The following is a 20,142-nucleotide window of genomic DNA, read 5'->3' as shown; positions in this document are numbered from 1 at the left end:
TCGGAAATCGCCCCTCCCAAGCCAGCCTAGATCCTCACTCTTTTCCCCTAGACTTCGCTTTCCACACAAACCGAGGCAAGCCAAGTCCAGAACCGGATCCATTTCTAGTTTCCTTCCCCTCTCTCCCCTCCCCCAAGGTACTGGGGTGTGTGTTTGAGGGACGTCTTCCGTCTTGAGTTCAGCCTGTCCTCTTGGCCTGTAGAATCTTGGTTCTGGGGGTCCTGCCTTGCAGCCGCTGATTTGCCCCAGGCTCCCAAGAGCTTCTCTGCCTCCGGAAGGTTCTAGAGGGGCCAGAAGGATTTGTGTCGCCCGGCCGGGGAGGAGTGGCCTGAATGACCCGGGAGCTGCTAGAGTCAGGGCACCCAGAAGAATCCCTCTTTCCGGCCGGATGCCCAGCGGAGGCTAGGGGCCAGGCTTTGGATCTCAGGGCGGTGGGGCACGGGTCTAAATGTAATATTCAGATGTTCTCCCAACCTCCGTCAAAGGAAGAGACGGCGAAGCCGGGGCTGCCAGCTGCTCCCCGCCTACAAGAAGGGTCAAAATGGGCGGACGCTTTAGCTTCTCGGGGTCTCACGGCTGCTCGCTTCCGCCTGATCCCGCCTCCTTTCGCCCACTAACCCAGACCGTCTTTGGTGGAGGCGACCAGGCCTGGCCCGCCCGCCTGGATTCCGATTGGGGAGAATCCGCTATTCTTCTCCTCTAATCGCCACCTCGGTAGCTCCACCCACTGTGCCAGTGTGCTTCCCGGAGGAAGGCAGGCCTTTGCTGCCTTCTCCTGGCTGGGATTGGCTCGTCCCCGCCCCTTCGTGACTGACAGCTAGTGGAGCCCCTCTGGCTCTCCCCGCCCCCAGGCGCGCGGCCCGGGCTGTCCCAGACCTCGCAGACCGTTAGCTCGGGGCCCGGAGGCGACCACCGAGGACTTTGCTGGGCCGCGGCTGGAAGCCGGAGGAGCCCGCCGGGATGGAGACCTTGCGAGCGCAGCGGCTGCAGCCCGGGGTGGGCGGCGGCGGCGGGATGGGCACTCTGCGCGCTCTGCGGCCCGGAGTGACCGGGGCCGCCGCGGCGGCCGCCAGCCCCCCGGGGGGCCCCCCTCCGGCCCCGCCGCCGCCGGCCCCCCCGCCGCCGCCGCTGCTGCTGTCCGGGGCCGCGGGGCTCCCGTTGCCGCCCGGCGCCACGGGCAGCCCCGCCGTGCTGCGCGAGGCCGTGGAGGCCGTGGTGAGGAGCTTCGCCAAGCACACGCAGGGTTACGGCCGCGGTGAGTCTGGGGCCCGGCGGGTCCGCCAGGCGCCCTCCCCCCTCCCCCGAGCAGCCAGCCTGCCCCTTCCTGGGCCCGCTCCAGGCTCGGGGGCCGTTAGGACGCTGGGCCCGGAGCCCCGGCCGGGCCTCCCCTCTGCCCGGCCCGAGTCCCCTGGCCCGGGAATTGTGGCCGGCCCGCTTCCACTGGGATTCCCATCCAGTGCCCGCGGGGCCGATGAGGCGCCGCTTGAGGGCAGGGAGCCGCGGCAGAGAGGCTGCCCCAGGAAACCTGGGCCCGGGCCAGCCCGAGGGAGGGGCAGGGTGCCCGGACTGAGCACCTTGGGCACCCAAGAAGCGCGCTTGGAGCCGAAGGGATGCTCGGTGTCTAGACTGTGTCCAGTGATTGGTGGAGGCGCGGGCCCAGGTGTGAGGACGGGAAGGCAGCTTCTGCACAGTGCCGCGGTTCTTTCTGGGCCGGGAGGCGACTGTTGGTGGAGCTTCTTCTAAAGAAAGGGTGGAAGGAGATGCCAGGCCTTCCTCAGTCGTGGACCATTTTGGAGAGGCCAGAGAATTCACGTGTTGAAATTGTTACTTTGTAGCTCCTAAAGGAAACATGTTTCGTTTTCCTCTGGAGTTCTTTTGCTATAATGTAGCCAATGATGAATTTTAACCCAGTTTAAATTTTTGATTGAGGAAGGATTGTAAACTGATGTAACCATCATTATCTATTGTTTTCTTGATGTACATACACCTTGATAGGTTTCTGACCATTCCACTTTGGGGAGGTACACTCCCATCGGTTAAAAAAGCAGCCAGCAGTTTGTTCATTCATTCAAATAAATAAAGATTGTGATGTTGCAGAAAGAACACTGGACTGTTAAAGTCCCCCAGTTAAAGCTGTTTGACCTTGGTTGGGGAAGTTATTTAGCATCCCTAGAGAAAAAGGGTCAGATGTGAGAAATGTTGCAGAGATGGAATGTCAAGATTTGATAACTAAGATATGGTGGATGAGTGAGGAGTCCAGGAGCTTGGAAGAATGAGGTTCCTTCAACAACATCAGGCTTGAGCCCCAGAAAAAAAAAGACTGGGGCTAACTAAATAGATTTAAGAGTAATGAGTATAGAAATGATAATTAAGCACATAAGAGCTGATAAATTAACTGAGTTAGGGATGACTAAGGGACCTAGGACTGGGCCTTAGGGAACACCCACAATTACTGGGCACATTTTGAATGATGAACTAGCAAAGGATACTGAAGAAACTCAGTCTAACAAGTAGGAGAGAAGCGGGAGAGAGCATTGTCACAAAAGCCCAGAGAAGAAAAGGAAGTCAAGAGTGTCAAAAACTGCAGAGATTGAAAAAAGACTGTCAGCTTTGCCACTTAAGAGGTGATTGGCAAATTTCAAAGAGCAGTTTAGTGGAGTGATGAGCATAGAAACCAAGTTTCAGAGGGTTACGGAGTGAATGGAAGGAAGATCATTTATGTCTAAGAATAATTTTTCACAAGAAGGTTCTCTCTTCAGGATTTCCATATCATTTGTGAAAAATGGAATCTGCTCTATGATAAATCTCCAGAGCACCTAGTTGAACTCTAATCAGAAACCCTTATGTAAATGTTTTAGTATTCTGCAAAAGAGCATACTACTACTTCATGACAAAAAAATCCCTATGAAACAATTAAAAACAATTTTCAAAAAGCAGAAGAAAAGGATCCACCGGTACAGAAATATTTATAGCAGTCCTTTTTTTTTTTTTTGTGGTGTCAAAGAATAGAAAACCTAGTTTCCCTTTCTAGTCATATTTGACTCTTCATGATCCCATTTAGCGTTTTCTTGGCAAAGATCCTAGAGTGGTTTGCTATTTCCTTCTCCAGCCCATTTTACAGCTGAGGAAACTAAGGCAAACAGGGTGAATTGACTTTAAGTGACAAGTGACAAGTGTCTGAGGTCAGATTTGAATTTAAGAAGATGAGTTTTCCTGACTCCAGGTCCAGTATTCAATCCACTATCTCACCTAGCTGCCTGAAAACTAGGGAGTTTCCCTCAATTGAAAAATTAACAAATTATGGTATATGAATGTAATGGAATCCAGTTGTTCCATAAGAAATGGAGACAGTTTCAGAGAAACCTAAGAAGATTTACATGAACTGATACAGTGAAATGAGCAGAACCAGGAGAAAAACTTAAACAATGGCATTTTAAAAATGAACAGTTTTGAAAGACTTGAGAATTCAGATGAATGCAATGACCAAGCACAATTGCAGAATTTGGACACTAAAGAATGCTATACAGTTCCTAATAGAATGATGATAAATTCTGGGTGTAGAATGAAACATTTTCCAATGAGGACAATATAACAGTTTGTTTTGCTTAATAAAGCCTATTTGTTGCAAGGGTTTTGTTTTTCTTTTTTTCATTACAAGGGTTTGTTTTTCTTTTCTTTTTCCTGAGGGGGAAATGAAATAGGAGGTGGAGAAAAATTTTTTTGTTAATTGGAAGAAATAAACATTAATTTTAATATGCAGAAAAAAGGGGCAGGAAGAATCAAAGGAGACTATTATCAATTCTTATCAATCAGGTCTCAAATTGTGCAATTTTCTCTTCCTAAACTCCCTAGATTTTCACTTCAGCCTTCCCTTTCTTTCTAATGGAATCCCCAAACTAGTTCTAACTGAGTATCCAGCAAATATCTGTCTGTAGAATTTGGCAGTTAGTTTTATCTCAAGTAAGAGGAGTCTACTTTTTAAAGTGGGGAGTTCTTCCAGACCACATGGAAATACTTACCCTCCCTCAGTTTCCTAGGTGAAGCTGCCAATGGCTTTGTACCCATGTTTCCAGTGACTGGTGGTTTGGCCTTTAGCAGCTGGTCTGATGAATTCTGAAATAGTTGTCCCTGGAACAAAATTTGCTTCTATTTCTCCACCAGTCATTCTTTGCTTGACTTTCCCCTTCTTCACCTATGTGCCTTATTTCAGTCCTAACTTTTCATCACTTTCAGATGTTCCCTTATGACATTTTCTTAGGCTTCAACACTTAGATTAAGAGCCCTTCAGTTTTTTCTCCTTTGTGTTCTGAATCCCTCAGTAAGCTTTCCTCTCTTTCTTCTGTCTTCTCCCCTATAATACACACTCTTAGGAGTGAGCTCTGCACAATATGTGGGATTAAACAGTTTTAGTATTCTCCCTTGTCCCTTAATTCACCAGAGCACATTATCCTTTTATGTTCCTGCTTATCTGAATCCTCAGAATTATATAATTGCACCAGTGGAAGTCTATTAGCCAAGTTCCTTTCTTTGCTGCAAAACTTTGCTTAGTATCCTTCTCTGATTTTTCTCCCTTGAGATTATGATAGTACTAATCTGCTTGGAGCCTTTGAATAATTAGCATGAATAAAATATTCTATCATCCTAATCTAAATCTCCCTAAACCAGCATAAATTTATTTGTTCTCTTTATCTTCCTCTTTTTAATAAAATTTCTATGTCTTGTCTGAATTACAGCCAGATTCTGGGTTTATTAAATGCTATGGAATTAAACTTGCCAAACCAAGGGTTTCCATAGTTTAGACATTGCATTCTGGATTAGTTTTTCTATATTGTCAGCTCTCCCCAAAATCACAATTTCTTTACCTTACTTTCCTTCCTAAACCCTCTCTAAATCCTCCCTGCCCTTTTTTTTTTACTGTGAATTCTTATCCCTTTGTTCACTAGGAGATATTCTGAACTTAAATTCCTGTGCCACAAGTACATCTTTGTGTTTATATTAAAGCTCTGTTTATAGTTCCAGGAGCCTAATGTGTTTTATGGCTCCTAGCTAAAATCTTGACATATGGTGTCATGCTCAGCCAAAATATTATCCAGCTCAATAGATGATTATTTATAATCAACAAGTCTCTGAAGCTTTTGTGTAATGGGTCAGGGAGAGCAACTTTTACAGAAATCATGTTCTCTTTTCCTTTTTAAGTAGCATCAGCTGGTAGGAGGACCCTGAAGTTGGAGCTCTCTGATTCTGCATCAGGCTAAGTGAATAAGATTATTCCCTGAAAGGGAAATTAAGAAATGAGGTCTCACTCAACCTCATAACTTTTTTCAACCTACAATGCTTTGCTCTTCTACCCATCTCTTCATGCCAGTCTTGTCTTTTGTCCTGTGATTGGGACAGGATTACTAGGATTACTAGGCGAGAGACTGAGGCTGATGACTTTGTGCAGTTCTGTCTTACTGAAATCCAATTCACCTATGTTGTCATTGGTACTCTGCAAAAATGAAGGACAAACAACAACAATAATAGCTAGGGGGGACTCCCAGCATGACTTTCACTTTTCCCCAGTTACATTATCTACTCACCCCTTCTAGCCCCACCCAAAATGTATATGCCTGTATTTTATACTTGTGTGTGTGTATATATACATTTCACTTTTTATGTTTTTACTATATTGTATTTATATATGTGCGTTTTATACTTCTTTCAGCATAATTTCGATCTTGAATTGTAAACTTCTAAAAGAAAAACTATACTGATGCATTTCTCTATTCATCACAGTGTGTCACATATAATTATTTGTTCAGCAAATATTTTTTCATAAATGTGTATCCTTTTATTCTTGGTCCTGTTCTCTCTTATTTCTAATACCTACCACCAACTTATGACAGGCAGGTTAATTGTTGATAGGTAAATATGTATTTGTATTTTGTATTTAAAAATAAAATAAATAAAAATAAAAAATAAAAATAAAAAAAATGAATTGCCCCTTTCTATTTAGCATTTTGTCAGCATTCATCAGCCATCCTTAAATAAGCCTTTTTCTTTCCCTAAGTTTTAAGTGATCTCTCCAAGAGCAGAAGTTAGCAGGTAGTTTGTTACAGGCAAGAGAGACAAAGCTGTATTTGTAGGGTAGATGTGAATTTTGTGCCGAGAGGGATGTAGTTGAAGGTTGAGAGTGGACTTTTTAATGGGACCATCTTTCTCACTGTGTTCCCACCATAACCCCTTCCCTCTCCCCTTTTTCTCTGTTGTTTGCTTGTCAGGAGAGCTGCCACCCAGTCTATTGTGCAGATCTTCTCAAAGAGCGAACTGGGGCTGAAAAGACCAGAAAGAAAGAACAATGATAGCTAAACAGCTTGGGCCAGAAAGGCTTTAGAAGAGCCCTTCCTAATACTGAGAGTGGGAAAGAGACAGAATGAAAGATCTGGTGGCCAGTAAATGAGAGAATCCTTCCCCCCACCCCACCCATCTCTAATGTAAGAATGAGAGCCACCAGAAACTAAAATCAAACCAATATACATTTAGAGTTTGTGTTGTTTTATGATCTTGAAACATGGTTGCTGTGAAAGTGCAGGTGAAAAAATTCTATAAGTTAAATTTATAATGAAAACCAAAGCTTTTTAACTTGTTTGTGAAACAAGTTTTAAAATAAAATGTTTTTAAAAATGTTTATCACTTCTTTTATGTTTTTCTTATTTTTCTCTGCACCTTATTTCTAATTCTTCTTTCGCAACATGACTAAGGGAAATATGTTAGACACATTTTTTCATCTACAACTTTTTTTTTATTGAAATCTGATTTTTATTTGTATACATTAGCTTTTTTTTTAAATAACTAACTAGTTCCCGGGTTTGCTTTGGCAGCTATGATCCCAGGTATTTTATATTGTCTAGAGTTATGTATTTGTTTGTTTGTTTGTTTGTTTGTTTGTTTATTTATTTTAATTTTCAACTATCTTTTTTTACAAAGTTTTGAGTTTTATATTTTTCTCCCCCCTCTCCTTTTTCTACCCCCTCCCTCTAAAAGGAAACATTCTAAAATAAGCTAGACATTTGTATGCCAAACATAGATCCATTATTGATGATGCTTGTCCTTCATTCTCAAAGAAAATCATGACACCTTGATACCATGACAAGCACATGAACTGGATCTGAGGGAGAGGGGGCTGTGCTAAGTCACCAGCCTTACTTTCTCCTCCAGAGTCATCTGGGTCCAGTGACCAGATATGAATCAGGACTCCTGGAAATGGCCCTGGATGGGAAGCAGTTAGGGTTAAGTGATTTGTTCAAGGTCACATGGCAAGTGTTAAGTGTCTGAGAATTGGATTCCAATTCAGGTCCTTCTGACTCCAAGGCCAGTGCTCTATCCATTGCACCACCTAACTGCTCTGATTCATATTAATCATGTTGTGAAAGAAGAATCAAATCCAAATGGAAAAAAAAGACATAATACATAAAACAACTTTGAAAAATTAAAGATAGTAAGCCTTGGTCTGCATTCAAATCCCATAGTTCCTTCTTTGAATATGGATGGTATTTTCTATTACAAGTCTTAGAATTGTCTTTGATCTGAAAATGATGCAATGTGAAATGATGCTGAAATGTGCAAGTCCTTCAGAGTTGATCATCAATGTTGTTGTTAGTGTTTATAATGTTCTTCTGCTTCTTCTCTCACTTCACTCTTCGACAGTTCATATAAGTCTTCCCAGGGCTTTTCTGAAGTCTCATCCATTCATGATGTCTTACAGAATAATAGTATTCTATTACATCCTCATACCATAATTTATTCAACCAATTGAGGGCATTTCCAATTCTTTGCTGTATGAAAAGAGTTGCTAAAGGGTTTTTTACCCTTTTTTGTGATCTCTTTGGGATACAGATCATATACAACTTTGACCAGATTGTTTGCCACCATGGAGAGTGGGAGGGAAGGATGATAGAAAAATTTGGACTTATAATCTTTTTTTTTGAATTATAAAGATTTTATTTGAGTTTTACAATTTTTCTCCTTAATCTTACTTCTCTCCCTCCACCACCCCCCACCCCAGAAGGCAATTTGCCAATCTTTACATTGTTTCCATGGTATACATTGATCCAAATTGAGTGTGGTGAGAGTGCAATCATATCCTTAAGGAAGAAGCATAAAGGATAAGAGATAGCGAGATCAGACAATAAGATATCAATTTTTTTCTAAATTAAAGGTAATAGTCCTTGGTCTTTGTTCAAAATCCACAGTTCTTTCTCTGGATACAGATGGTATTCTCCACTGCAAAGAGCCCCAAATTGTCCCTGATTATTGCACTGATGGAATGAGCAAGTCCATCAAGGTTGATCATCAACCCCATGTTGCTGTTAGGGTGTACAATGTATTTCTGGTTCTGCTCATCTTACTCAGCATCATGAACTTATAATCTTGAAAACGGATGAATGCTGAAAATTACCTTTATTGGGGAAAAAATAAAAAACATATTTATCATTAAAAATCCTTGCAAATAAAAATGTACATACCCTTTGATCCAGCAATACCACTATTGGGTCTCTACCATAAAGAGATCATGCAAAAAGGTAAAAACATCATTTGAACAAAAATATTCATAGCAGCCCTGTTTGTGGTAGCAAAGAATTGGAAATTGAGTAAATATTCATCAATTGGGGAATGGCTGAACAAACTGGTATATGTATGTTATGGAACACTATTGTTCTATTAGAAACCAAGAGGGATGGGATTTCAGAGATTCCTGGAAAGACTTGCATGAACTGATGTTGAGTGAGATGAGGAGAACCAGAAGAACATTGTACACCCTAACAGCAGCATGTGGGTGATAATCAACCTTGATGGACTTGCTCATTCCTCAGGGATAATTTTAGAGTACCTGCAACAGAGAATACCATCTATACCCAGAGAAAGAACTGTGAAGATTAAACAAAAAGACCAAGTCTATTATCTTCAATTTTTTAAAAAAAGTATCTTAGGTACTACATAATTTTGCTAGCTCTAATATTTTATTTTATCCTCAAAGATATGATTTCTCTCTTAACACACTCAATTTCTTTTTTTTTTTAAGGTTTTTGCAAGGTAAAGCTTGCCCAAGGCCACACAGCTAGGTAATCATCAAGTGTCTGAGATCAGATTTGAACCCAGGTACTCCTGACTCCAGGGCCAGTGCTTTATCCATTGCACCACCTAGCTACCCCAACACATTCAATTTCAATCAATGTGTAGCATGGAAACAATGTAAAGATTATCAGACTGCCTTCTGTCGGGGGAATGGGGGGAGGGAAGGGAGGTTTAGGGAAAAATTATAAAATTCAAAACCTTACAGAAAGTGATAGGTAGAAACTACTATTATATATAATTGGAAAACAAATAAGATTAATTTAAAAATTCTTGCAAAATAGTTAATGACCTAGACCATAGGATTTGTATGTCATGGCAGGGATCAGGAGATGGAAGCTGTTCAGGGCATGCAGGGATCTTAAAATTTGAGGGATAAAAGTAAGGAATCTTTCTGAAATTCAGTAACAAAGTATGACACTGAGAGCTAATTACCAGCAAGACTGGCTCAGGAATAGTTCTACCATGAATTCAATAATATCTATAGAAAGAAATAGAAGGTATGGGGTGGCTAGGTGGCGCAGTGGATAGAGCATGGTCCCTGGAGTCAGGAGTACCTGAATTCAAATCCAGCCTCAGACACTTAATAATTACCTGTGTGGCCTTGGGCAAGCCACTTAATGCCATTGCCTTGTAAAAAAAAACTAAAAAAAATGCTTTAGAAGGTAGAGGAGTATAGTGGGAATGTCAAAGTGGAGAATTTGGAGACCTAGGACTTTAGTTTGGATTCTAGTTCTTGCTTCTATAGGCAAAGTAATCCATCTTTCTGGTTCTTCAGCTCTAAAGTAAGGGGTTTGATGTTTAATAAATATGTGGTGATTAACTAATGATCTGCTAAATCTCTCAGGTATCTTCCACTTCTAAATCCTAGGTTCCTAAGAAATATTCATCCATATTGATGTCAGCCAGTGTGTAGGAAGAGTCCAATTAGGTACCTAGTTGCTCTCCAAAAATATGATGAGTATCACAAAATAGGGTTCAGATTTTCCCCCAAGGTCAGTGGTCTGTTTGTGGGATAATGCATTCTTTCTTCTCTACCAGATAGGGAGGGACTATCAAGAGCTGACTATTCTTGGAAGTTTTGCTTAGAACAAGACCTCTTGAGTTTAGGATATTATACACTGTGGCCAAGGACAAAGGGATATAATGGCTACTCACTGGATTTCTTGGAATGAAGCTATGGAGTTGCCAGTGGCAAGCATGGACTTTGCCATAAGTTAGGTTTACAAGGTTAAGCTAATTAGAAGAGGAGTGGTGAACGAAGGAGTAGAATCATAGCCCATGTACGAGGTTTGGAGTTGCTCCTGAAGCTGGCTTTCTCTTTTTTTTATGTAGTGAATGTAGTGGAAGCTCTGCAGGAATTTTGGCAGATGAAGCAGTCCCGTGGAGCTGACCTGAAGAATGGAGCTCTTGTGGTTTATGAAATGGTACCATCAAACAGCCCCCCATATGTCTGTTATGTTACTCTACCTGGAGGAAGTTGCTTCGGTAGTTTCCAGGTAAGAGCTCACAGCTTTGCAGTAGCCAAAATGAAAGCTCAAATACTTCTGCCTCTCTCTCCTGCTAATCATCAGCTACTTGAAAGTAGTCCTAAATTCTTGCCGAAAACACATATTTGGGGATTAATACCAATAGTTATTATGGCAAATATTTGAGGTTTTTTCTTATTTTACCACCAAAGAATCTAAGGCTAAGCTTTGCCTGAATTTTCTGAGACTCCAAACTTTCCTTGTGTCTGAATGAGATGACATTTCCAAACCTGAACCTGGGCCATCATGGCTTGTTTGTCCTTTGCTTTAGGTGATTAGTTCTCTAGCCTGCAGCCCAAGCCTGTTGTATAACAGAACATCCTACTCCTTGCCATCTCTCCTTTTGGAGAATTGCAAGTTTTTTCTTCATTTCTTGGCCTGATCTTACTGTGCAGCTGCTGGAGAAAGTAAGTCAGCTAAATTTGGCTCGGTGTTGAGGACCCTAAGGGATCAAAGGGAGGCAGTGAGGTATGATGGAAAAAGCCTTGGTTTAAGAGTTATGAGACCTGGCTTTATCATTAATAAGCCATGTGACTTTAGACAAATCACTGACTCTGGAAGAGAAAGAAGGGATTGGACTAGATTAGAGCCAGTTCTAAAATTCGATCCTTATTGGAAAAAAAAATATTAAATGAGGATATTGATTGGTAAGTGAGAAAGGTAGTAAGTCCCCATCCTTTCTCCCAGTTTACAAGCACAGAATACATGATTTTTCAAAAATTAATATCTATAGCATTTAGATAAATCTTAAAATAGGAAAAACATTATAATGAAGTGATTGTCTGAGATTCTCTGACTTATCACTTTCAAAACAGGCAGCCCTCTAAGTGGCCCTTTATTGTAGATGAAGAGATTGGGTGAAAAGTGATAGAAAATAGAAATCTTTGTTCTGTGTTTCACAATTCAAATAACCCCATTATGAATGAATCCCAGCTTCAAATACAACCTTAGAGGAATAGGTATATTCATACCAAATTATTGGATGTACTTTTTCCTCTCACAATCCTTAAGTATTTCAGAGAAAACACACACACACACACACACACACACGCATACAGAGGCTAAGCGGCATCTTTACTAGTATGCAATCTCTTCTAGAAAACAAGGTGTCATTTTCCCCATCCATCCCTCTTCACTGTTTGATGAGGCCTGGCCTGAGAAAAGACCCTTTCAAGGGCAGGGGATGGTTTTCTTTCCTGGTCTCTCTGCTGAGTTGCCCCTCTTCTGCTCACATTTTGACATATACAATCTAACATGGCTTTCTCACTAATACTTGTTTCTGAGGTTCATTTCCATGTTCTACTACAGACTGCTAGGCCAACTTATCTATGTAAAGTAGATACATCAGGCTAGTGAGGAGGGAGGAAGGAGGGCAGATTTATGAGAATAAGAAAGAGAAAAGCAGTGTCAGTAGAGTAGGACCAGAACCCTGACTTCAGTGTTGTCAATTTAAGAAAACTTTAGAAAAGTATGAAATAGCCTATTGTTGCTGCAAACCAACTGATATAGGCGATGTCTAAGCACAATTTACCTTCTTCCTTACCTCCACTACCTTCTCTTTTGCCTTAATCTTAAATCATTTTTTTAAAAATGGCATTTGGTGGGGTGGCTAGGTGGTGCAGTGGATAGAGCACTGCCCCTAGAGTTGGGAGTGCCTGGGTTCAAATCCAGCCTCAGACACTTAATAATTACCTAGCTGTGTGGCCTTGGGCAAGCCCCTTAACCCCGTTGACTTGCAAAAAACTTTTTAAAAATGGCATTTGAATTTTTTAAATTGACATTTGAATAGCCATTATGATCAGTTTGGGGAGCTGAAATAGGACCATCTAAGAAGTAGAGGGACTTTGTTTGGATTTTAAAAATAAGACTGAATATGGTTCTTGTGTTGAGTGCATGCACAAAAAGCATTTATTTTTTTCTCTGCTTCATCTTACCTTTACTTTTGGACTTTACATTCTAATTTGGAAATCCATACCTAACCTTAGTCTTCCTGCAGCTATTGGGGTAAAAGGAACCCAGAGGATAGTGAGTCCTTAGCCCCAAGTGAGATTTTTATTCTTGTCTTGAAGTTTTTGGATAGATACAAAAAAAGAGAAGGGGGAAAAAAATCCTCCAACCCCCAATCCCCTATTCCCATCCCAGAGCCAGAGAACATGACAGATTCCTAACCGGCCAGCCAGAGTTTGGCTTTTGAGTAATTAATTCTGTTGACAGTTTGAACAGGAGCATTTTTCATGTACAGTGATTATATCCTGACTTCAGCTGCCTCCTTCATTCTGCATTCAGCATGGTGTGGATTACAGCAATCTCCAGCTCCCTCTTAATGACTTCAGGATGTTGAGGCAAAATTGTGTATGGTTCCAAGCTTCGGAGCCATTTTCTAAGGAAAACTTGAGTGTTTTGAGCACAACTGATTTTTCATCCATTTGCTTTTCCTTTCTCTCTCCCTCTGTTTCCTCCTTTCCAAATATAAACATATACACACTCAAGAGTTCCCTTCCTGTCTCTCTCTTCCTGCCCAGTTTTGCCCAACAAAAGCTGAGGCCCGTAGGAGTGCTGCAAAGATTGCACTAATGAACTCTGTGTTTAACGAACATCCCTCCCGAAGAATCACAGATGACTTCATTGAAAAGAGTGTCTCAGAGGCCCTGGCATCTTTCAATGTAAGCACTTGGATTTGGAATGGGAGAAAGTGGGGTGGGAGAGTCAAAAAACTTTCCTTCCTTTGCCTGCCTACTCTTTCATTGTTTCTTTTGTTTTTCATTATCCATTTCTTGTTTTTACTCTGTGTTTGTGTGCTCTTTTTTCTTTTATAGCATTTGGAATCCCCGAAGTTTACTAGTGAATCAGGAAATGTTAGAGATATGCCAAAATAAAAATATGTTTAACTTCTGTTTGTTCTTTTCTGGCTTGAAACATTCCCTTCTCTTCTGTATATATCTATTCCCTCCACATTTCTTGATGAATTTTTGCAAGGAATCCTTTTATATGACCTTACCTAACTCTGATCTTTTTACGGGGTGGGGATGGATGTGGGAGTGAGGCAAAACTCCACCTTTAACCTTTAAAGTGATCATGGTCCATCCTGCAAATGAGCTTTTTTGGTCTAAGATAATAACTCTGCCATAGATACTGCTATTTTCCATCCTATACCCTCCCCACCCCATTCCCAAACTGTATAGCTGCCTCTCTGTAGCCATGAAGTAACTGCTTTTTGATCAAGGTGAAGAAAAATACACATTTATTCTAGTAATGTTTGTTATCTGCATTGAAGATCAGTTGGGGCACATTTTTAATCATTATATGTGTTCCCCTGTGACCTAGTGTAGCACTCTTTCTCTCAATCTCAGTGTATTTTGAGAATGCAAAATTAATTAGGAAAACCACTGCAAATCAATTATATGGGGAAATCCTAGGTCAAGCTGAAATCAGTTTTATCTAATGTTAGACAAAATCCTTTGCTCTCTGGCACTAGTTCTGCCACAAGTACAAGGTGTATGACCTTGACGAGTCACTCTTTATGCTTTTCTTTCCACAGTGAACTTAATGAATTAAAAATCTCTTGCAAATTAAAAAAATACATAATTTGATAACTTTGGAGTTACTGTGTCAGGTGGTTTAGTAAAGGTTGAAGTGCAATGTAGATTGACTCTATGATGGGGAGGAGTAATGGGAATAGTTGCTTCCTCTCACCCAGTAGTCCTGACCACGCCATTTATAGCCCAATTTTCCAATTGCTTTTTAATCTAGATAGGAGGAGAAAGAATAAGTCAAGTTGGGCTAGAGGAGATTTTTCATCTACTTAGGGGCAGAAAGGAATTAGTGAGGGAAAAAATGTAGTTATTATCCCTGCCCCTTCAAAAAACCATGAAAAAGGACTTCTTCACCTATCCCCCATCTCTAGGATTTTGCCATCCTTGCTGCTCTCAGTAACTGCACCCCAACAGGATCCTTGTCTGTTGTAGTTCATAGAATAGGTTTCTTACTTGCTCCTTATACAACCTTGACCCTTTAAGTCACTTCTGCCTACGTCTTATATCCATCTTAGCAGCTTCTGTCAACCTTCAGAAAGTGTGCCAGGCAGATGCTTCTGGACAACTTCCCAGAGCTCAGGTCCAAGAGCAAGGGACCTCATGGACCCCTTTGGTGGAGCCCGACTCTGCCCCTTTGGGTTTATACACAGAACCATAGGTGGCACAGATCCAACCTGCTCACTGTCTGTTTGAACCTGGGCAAGTCATTTATCAGTTTCCTTATTGGCAAAATGGGTATAAAAATGTCACCTGTCTCCTTCAAACCCCCAGCAGAGCACACAGTTGGTGCTTCATAAATGCTAGTTTAAAAAAGCTCTCATTTACCTACAATAAAAATCAGAAACAGGTTTGTTCTCTTTTGCAAAGCTTGTCAACCTAGGACTATTGTGCCCTGAAAACTCACCTTTCTTTTGAACATCTCTTTGATCAGGGCAACAGGGAAGAGGCCGACAACCCCAACACAGGGATCGGGGCCTTCCGCTTCATGCTGGAGTCCAACAAGGGCAAGTCGATGCTGGAATTCCAGGTACCATCTTGGTTTCTCTCCAGCTGGAACACTTGTGTTCTGTGTGACTAGAAGGGTCTAGTTTATCTGGCTGGTCTCCTTTCCTTTGCTTTAGCAGAGGTTCCCTGCTCCTCTGGTATCCTTTCTCTCTAGCAGCACTTCTACCCCAGGAGACTCATAGTCACCTGGAAAATTCCTTTTGTAGTCCTGTTGTCTTTACCTTCCAGAGTTGGATCTCAGTTCCATTCTAGGGATGTGTCATCTTGGAAGAGTGAGCCAGGCAAAACTTTTTACTTTCTTCTTACGTTTCTCCATCAAGTAAACTTTTAAGTTGATGTGATTTTTCTGTTTTAAACTTTTCCACACATAAACATTGTTCTGCCTAAATAAGCTGTCTGTGCTTAATGATAGCTTGATTAGATCTTAAAGAACTATTCAGTTTTACATATGTCCTCAGTTTTTGACTCTATGTTCCCAGGGATCAAAAAGGGCAGCCACAGTATTTTCTTTTCATAACTTTGTCCCATTCTTTTCCCCAGGAGCTGATGACAGTTTTCCAGCTATTACATTGGAATGGTAGCCTGAAGGCCATGAGAGAGAGACAATGTTCTCGACAGGTAAGGAGAGATCACAAGAAAAGAAAGTGCTGTTATTAAGATGGTTTGTTAGATCTAACACTGAGCAGGTCTATCTCTGCTAGGTCAGGAATGTCAAAACCGATACTGGCTTTCTTGCTTACTCAACCCTAACTTTCTCTTCTTCAGTCTTGACCTTAGATTTTTTTTGCTCCCTTGCTTTCCCTATTGGGAGTTTTCCCTATGGCCCATTTGAAATTTATTTATTTATTTTTAGCTTTTTTCAAGACTTAAGGGTTAGGTGGCTTACCCAAGGCCACATGGCTAGGTAATTATTAAGTGTCTGAGGCCAGATTTGAACTCAGGTGTTCCTGACTCTAGGGCTGGTGCTCTATCCACTGCACCACCTAGCTGCCCCCCCCCCCCCATTTGAAATTTCAAGACTGTCCTGCTGTCAGTAGACTCCATAACAAATACACTCTTTAATTTTTGGTTGAATCAAGATGTCATGAACCTCCTTCTCAACTAAATGACCTTCCCATTCCCCTTTTTTGCCAGGAGGTGCTGGCTCACTATTCACACAGAGCCTTGGATGATGATATTCGCCACCAGATGGCACTGGACTGGGTAAGCCGGGAGCAAGGTGTACCAGGAGCACTTTCCAGAGAGCTGGCATCCACTGAGAGGGAGCTGGATGAGGCCCGGCTGGCTGGCAAAGAGCTGCGCTTCCACAAGGAGAAGAAGGACATTCTCATGCTGGCTGCTGGGCAATTGGGCACCATGCACTCTTCTAATTGCTAGACATTTCCACCCCTACCACACCTTTCCAAGCCTCTGTTTGCACATCTATTTTCTAAGACTTGGACATTTTTCTGTACAGACTTACTCCTTTTTTACACTTTTAAAAATACTAAATCTGGGTCTGGTTTCCTATCTGACTAGGAAAGCCATTTTCTTCTTTTCTGATCTTTTCCACAATTGTTTCATTTGAAACTCTACATGGAGGCATCTATGGACTCTCATATTGACAAGTTTTCAAGTTTACTGAAAAGAAGTTCTCTATGAGTACAAAGTGTTTCTGGAGCTTCTGGTTGGCTTGTTTGGTACAGGGACCTCTGACTGCCTTTGGAAAACATAGCCAACTTGAGTAAGAGCTTTGAACCCAAGCTCCCTGTCCTCCAATCCCAGCTCCAATTCCTACTTCCCCTTTGAATTAAACAGGGTACATAAGAACATGAAGCTTCAGGCTTTGGATTGCCTTGAATAGGACCTCATCAAGATCAAGTCATTCCTATTAGATCCCGCCATGCCATTTTATTCTAAGGTCCCCTCACATTCTAGCTCAGGACAGGGATGCCTTACATCTTATACTTAATTGCCACCTGAGAATCTGGGAGGGGGGAGGCCAGGGGAGTTGAAGAGTGATCCTAAGTATAACTTGGAGGTCTTCACCAATCCAAGATGCTGCCAGGATTTTTTGGTACAGTTCATACTGCAGAGCTAAGTGATGGGTTCTGAAATTCTTGTTTCTCTTCAACCTTCCCTTTCTCCTTTTAATTTACAACCAGGGCTGGCTTAGGGCCTTTTTGCTCCCTGGAGACAATAAAACTTGTATGTTGAATGCATACATACTGATGATATATATCATTTGGCTCCTTAGAAAGGATAGGTTTCTACCTGTGGAGGACTTTTCTTCTTCCCCTAAATAGCTACTGTTTTACCTACCGACAGAAGCTACTAATCAGTTATTATAGTAGTAGTAGTAGTTGCACACATTTATATGATGCTTTAAAGTTTATAAAGCATTTACCTTACAACTCTTTAAGGTAGGTAGTGTAAGTAATATTATTCCCATATTTTTTTTGAAGAAACTGATGCTCAGAGTTGGAGGTGGAATTGGAACCTATGTCTGAAGTCTAGGGCTAGTGCCTCTCTACATCATATTGCCTCTTACAAAACTCAGTTAATCCATGAATGAGTTGTCTAGTAAAGTGGGCTGGACACTGATCTGGTTGGATTTCCTCTCTGGAAAGTTTGGTGAAGAGATCCAGGACCAGCTGCTTATCTCTACAATTCTGATTTTGTGTCTTTTCACTAGGGAGTGAGTTCTCCTACCTCATTCTCCCTTGAGGAAGTATATAGGAAGGATTTTCTGAAATAGCACTCAAGAACTATCCTTATGGCCTTGAGGTTTCTCTGAGATATATTTCTGATTTGCTTCTACAACCTCCTTTACACTAATATATATTACTTTGAATGCACTTTCTAAATTGGGTTTGGGGAATCATCTTATTTTGCAGCTATTTTCTGTCATTGGTCGATACTCATTTAATCTTTGCTCAGTCATAATCTTTACTTTTAGGAAAATTAGGCAATGTGGCCCAACTTCCTCCTTCAGATTAGATGAGCAATTCTTTTCATTTCAAAACTCTTTAAGTAACCACTACATATGGGCTCAAAAGGACAGGTGATAGTTACAAATTACACTTGCACCTAGAATGGGCTCACCCTCACTCCTGAGGTCCTATTTCCTGCCCCCCCAAATATAGATAGATGTAAAAAGCTCCTACTCTGTGTTAGGTCAGAGATGTGATTGCTTCTAGTTGGTACATTTGGTATTTGAATTTCCATATCACCTGCCCTTTCATCTGGATTCATTTTTCTTCTCCTTGTTACCATCTCCCTGGGAAAGAATAGGGAGCTGGTCCCTAAATCTGCCACAAGCTGTTGGGTCTTGTCTCATTTCATAGTTAGATCCCAATGAGGTTGAGATAGTACTCATGCTGCCCTTCTTCAATTTTATGTGTCATAACTTTTACTACTTTCTATGTATTTTGTATGCACATTTTTATACAATTAAAAATCATTTTTCTGTAGTCAGTCAGATTGACTCTTTTTTTCATCACTTCTTTTTCTAATTATATCCTTTCCCTTTCCAGACAGACACACATCCCTTAAAACAAAGAATAAGAGGGGGGAAAAGTGTGGCAACTAATTTATCTGTCTTTTACCTTCTAATCTCTGGTGGAAGCAACTTTTTTCTGCCCTGACTAATCAGAGTTTAGCAATCTAAAGGCAGTCTAGCTTCTCAAATGGTAAGGTTCAGTATTTTAGTAGTTATTTAGTACTGTCTAACAAATACTGCCTCATTTAGCACTTTATTCCTTTTATATTTTTGAGATGGAACATATACCTAACCCTTTCCCTTCTGCATTGAGTTAATTAATTAAAAATATTTAATGAGTGCCATAATCCTGGATAGTGGAGATACAAAGATGACATATGCTACTCAAGAAGCTTACAGTCTAAAAGAAGGATAGGAACCTCTATAATTGGAGAGAATGAGAGAAATAAAAAGGTACAGGCAAAGTTTGACTCAAGATTTAAATCATATGGGGATGTGTGGAAAGAAGAATGCATAGAAGAAACAGCATTTGTACATTAAAGCAAAGTAAGGGACTTCAGTATTTAAAGATGAGCTTTTGGTCATTACAAGTATGTGGGATGGTGGAAAAGTCAATGAAGAGTTGTCTATTTTGGAACACAAGAGGCCATTGAGAGGAATTACAGAAGCAGAGAGGTGTGTTGGAGCCAAATTGTGGAAAGATAAAAGCCAGAATTTATTTGTTTTATATCTATTCAGTAGGCAATGAAAGGCCATTGAAGATTTTTATAGTCATGATAATAGTGTATAGAAACTCTGGCAGTTTTCTGAAGGTTAGACTAGAGAGGTGTATAGGCTGGAGTCAGGGAAGACTTTAATGTATTTTTATTAAATTTTATTTAAGGCAATGGGGTTAAGTGACAAGGTCACACAGCTAGACAATTATTATGTATCTGAGGCTGGATTTGAAATCATGTCCTCCTGACTCCAGGGTAGGTGCTCTATCCACTGTGCCACCTAACTGCCCTGACTTTAATAATATTTTAATAAAATAGTCTAGATGGGGGAAGAGCAGGGCCCAGATGAGAGAAGTTGTAGGAACTGAAGGGCAGGGAGGTTTGTAAGAGCTATTGCAGTTTTAAAATGAGAAGACTTTTAAACATTATTAGTTGTATAGGATGATGAAAAGGGAAAATTCAGACGACTACAAAATTACCATCTTGGGTAACTGTGGGAATATATATGGTAATGACTTCAAGAGAAATAAAGGAGGCAGAGCCAAGATGGTAGAATAAAAAGAAACTTGCCTTAACTCTTCCAAATTCACCTCCAAACAGCTATAAAATATGCCTCAAAACAAATTCTGGAGCAGCAAATACTGAAGTCCCCTACTAGAATAGAATGTATTTGAGCACAAAAACTTCCCAAACAAATGCAGAAAGGTAAAAATATTAAATGTGTCCTTTTTTAGATCAAAATCCAATAAATACTATATTCAATAAAG

General features: G+C 41.0%; 1 protein-coding gene across 1 annotated transcript; it reads left to right on the top strand.

Annotated features, from left to right (window-relative positions):
* The first annotated feature begins 849 nt into the window (after nucleotides 1-849).
* Nucleotides 850-18,630, top strand: LIX1L (limb and CNS expressed 1 like). The gene is made up of 6 exons (XM_074188642.1): nucleotides 850-1,255; nucleotides 10,447-10,610; nucleotides 13,163-13,303; nucleotides 15,105-15,200; nucleotides 15,719-15,796; nucleotides 16,313-18,630. The coding sequence occupies exons 1-6, from the start codon at nucleotides 961-963 to the stop codon at nucleotides 16,553-16,555; spliced, it is 1,017 nt and encodes a 338-aa protein (XP_074044743.1). The 5' UTR covers nucleotides 850-960; the 3' UTR covers nucleotides 16,556-18,630.
* The last annotated feature ends 1,512 nt before the right edge of the window (nucleotides 18,631-20,142 follow it).

Source organism: Macrotis lagotis, chromosome 5, assembly GCF_037893015.1.
Source record: "Macrotis lagotis isolate mMagLag1 chromosome 5, bilby.v1.9.chrom.fasta, whole genome shotgun sequence".
Taxonomy (NCBI): Eukaryota; Metazoa; Chordata; class Mammalia; order Peramelemorphia; family Peramelidae; genus Macrotis; species Macrotis lagotis.
The sequence above is the reverse complement of the archived record's forward strand: the minus strand, read 5'-3'. Positions and strand labels throughout refer to the sequence as shown.

Coding starts and splice junctions, on each gene's coding strand:
- LIX1L (XM_074188642.1), top strand. CDS start 961: ATGGAGACCTTGCGAGCGCAGCGGCTGCAGCCCGGGGTGGGCGGCGGC. Junction 10,611..13,162: donor GTTGCTTCGGTAGTTTCCAG/GTAAGAGCTCAC, acceptor CTTCCTGCCCAG/TTTTGCCCAACAAAAGCTGA. Junction 15,201..15,718: donor AGTCGATGCTGGAATTCCAG/GTACCATCTTGG, acceptor TCTTTTCCCCAG/GAGCTGATGACAGTTTTCCA.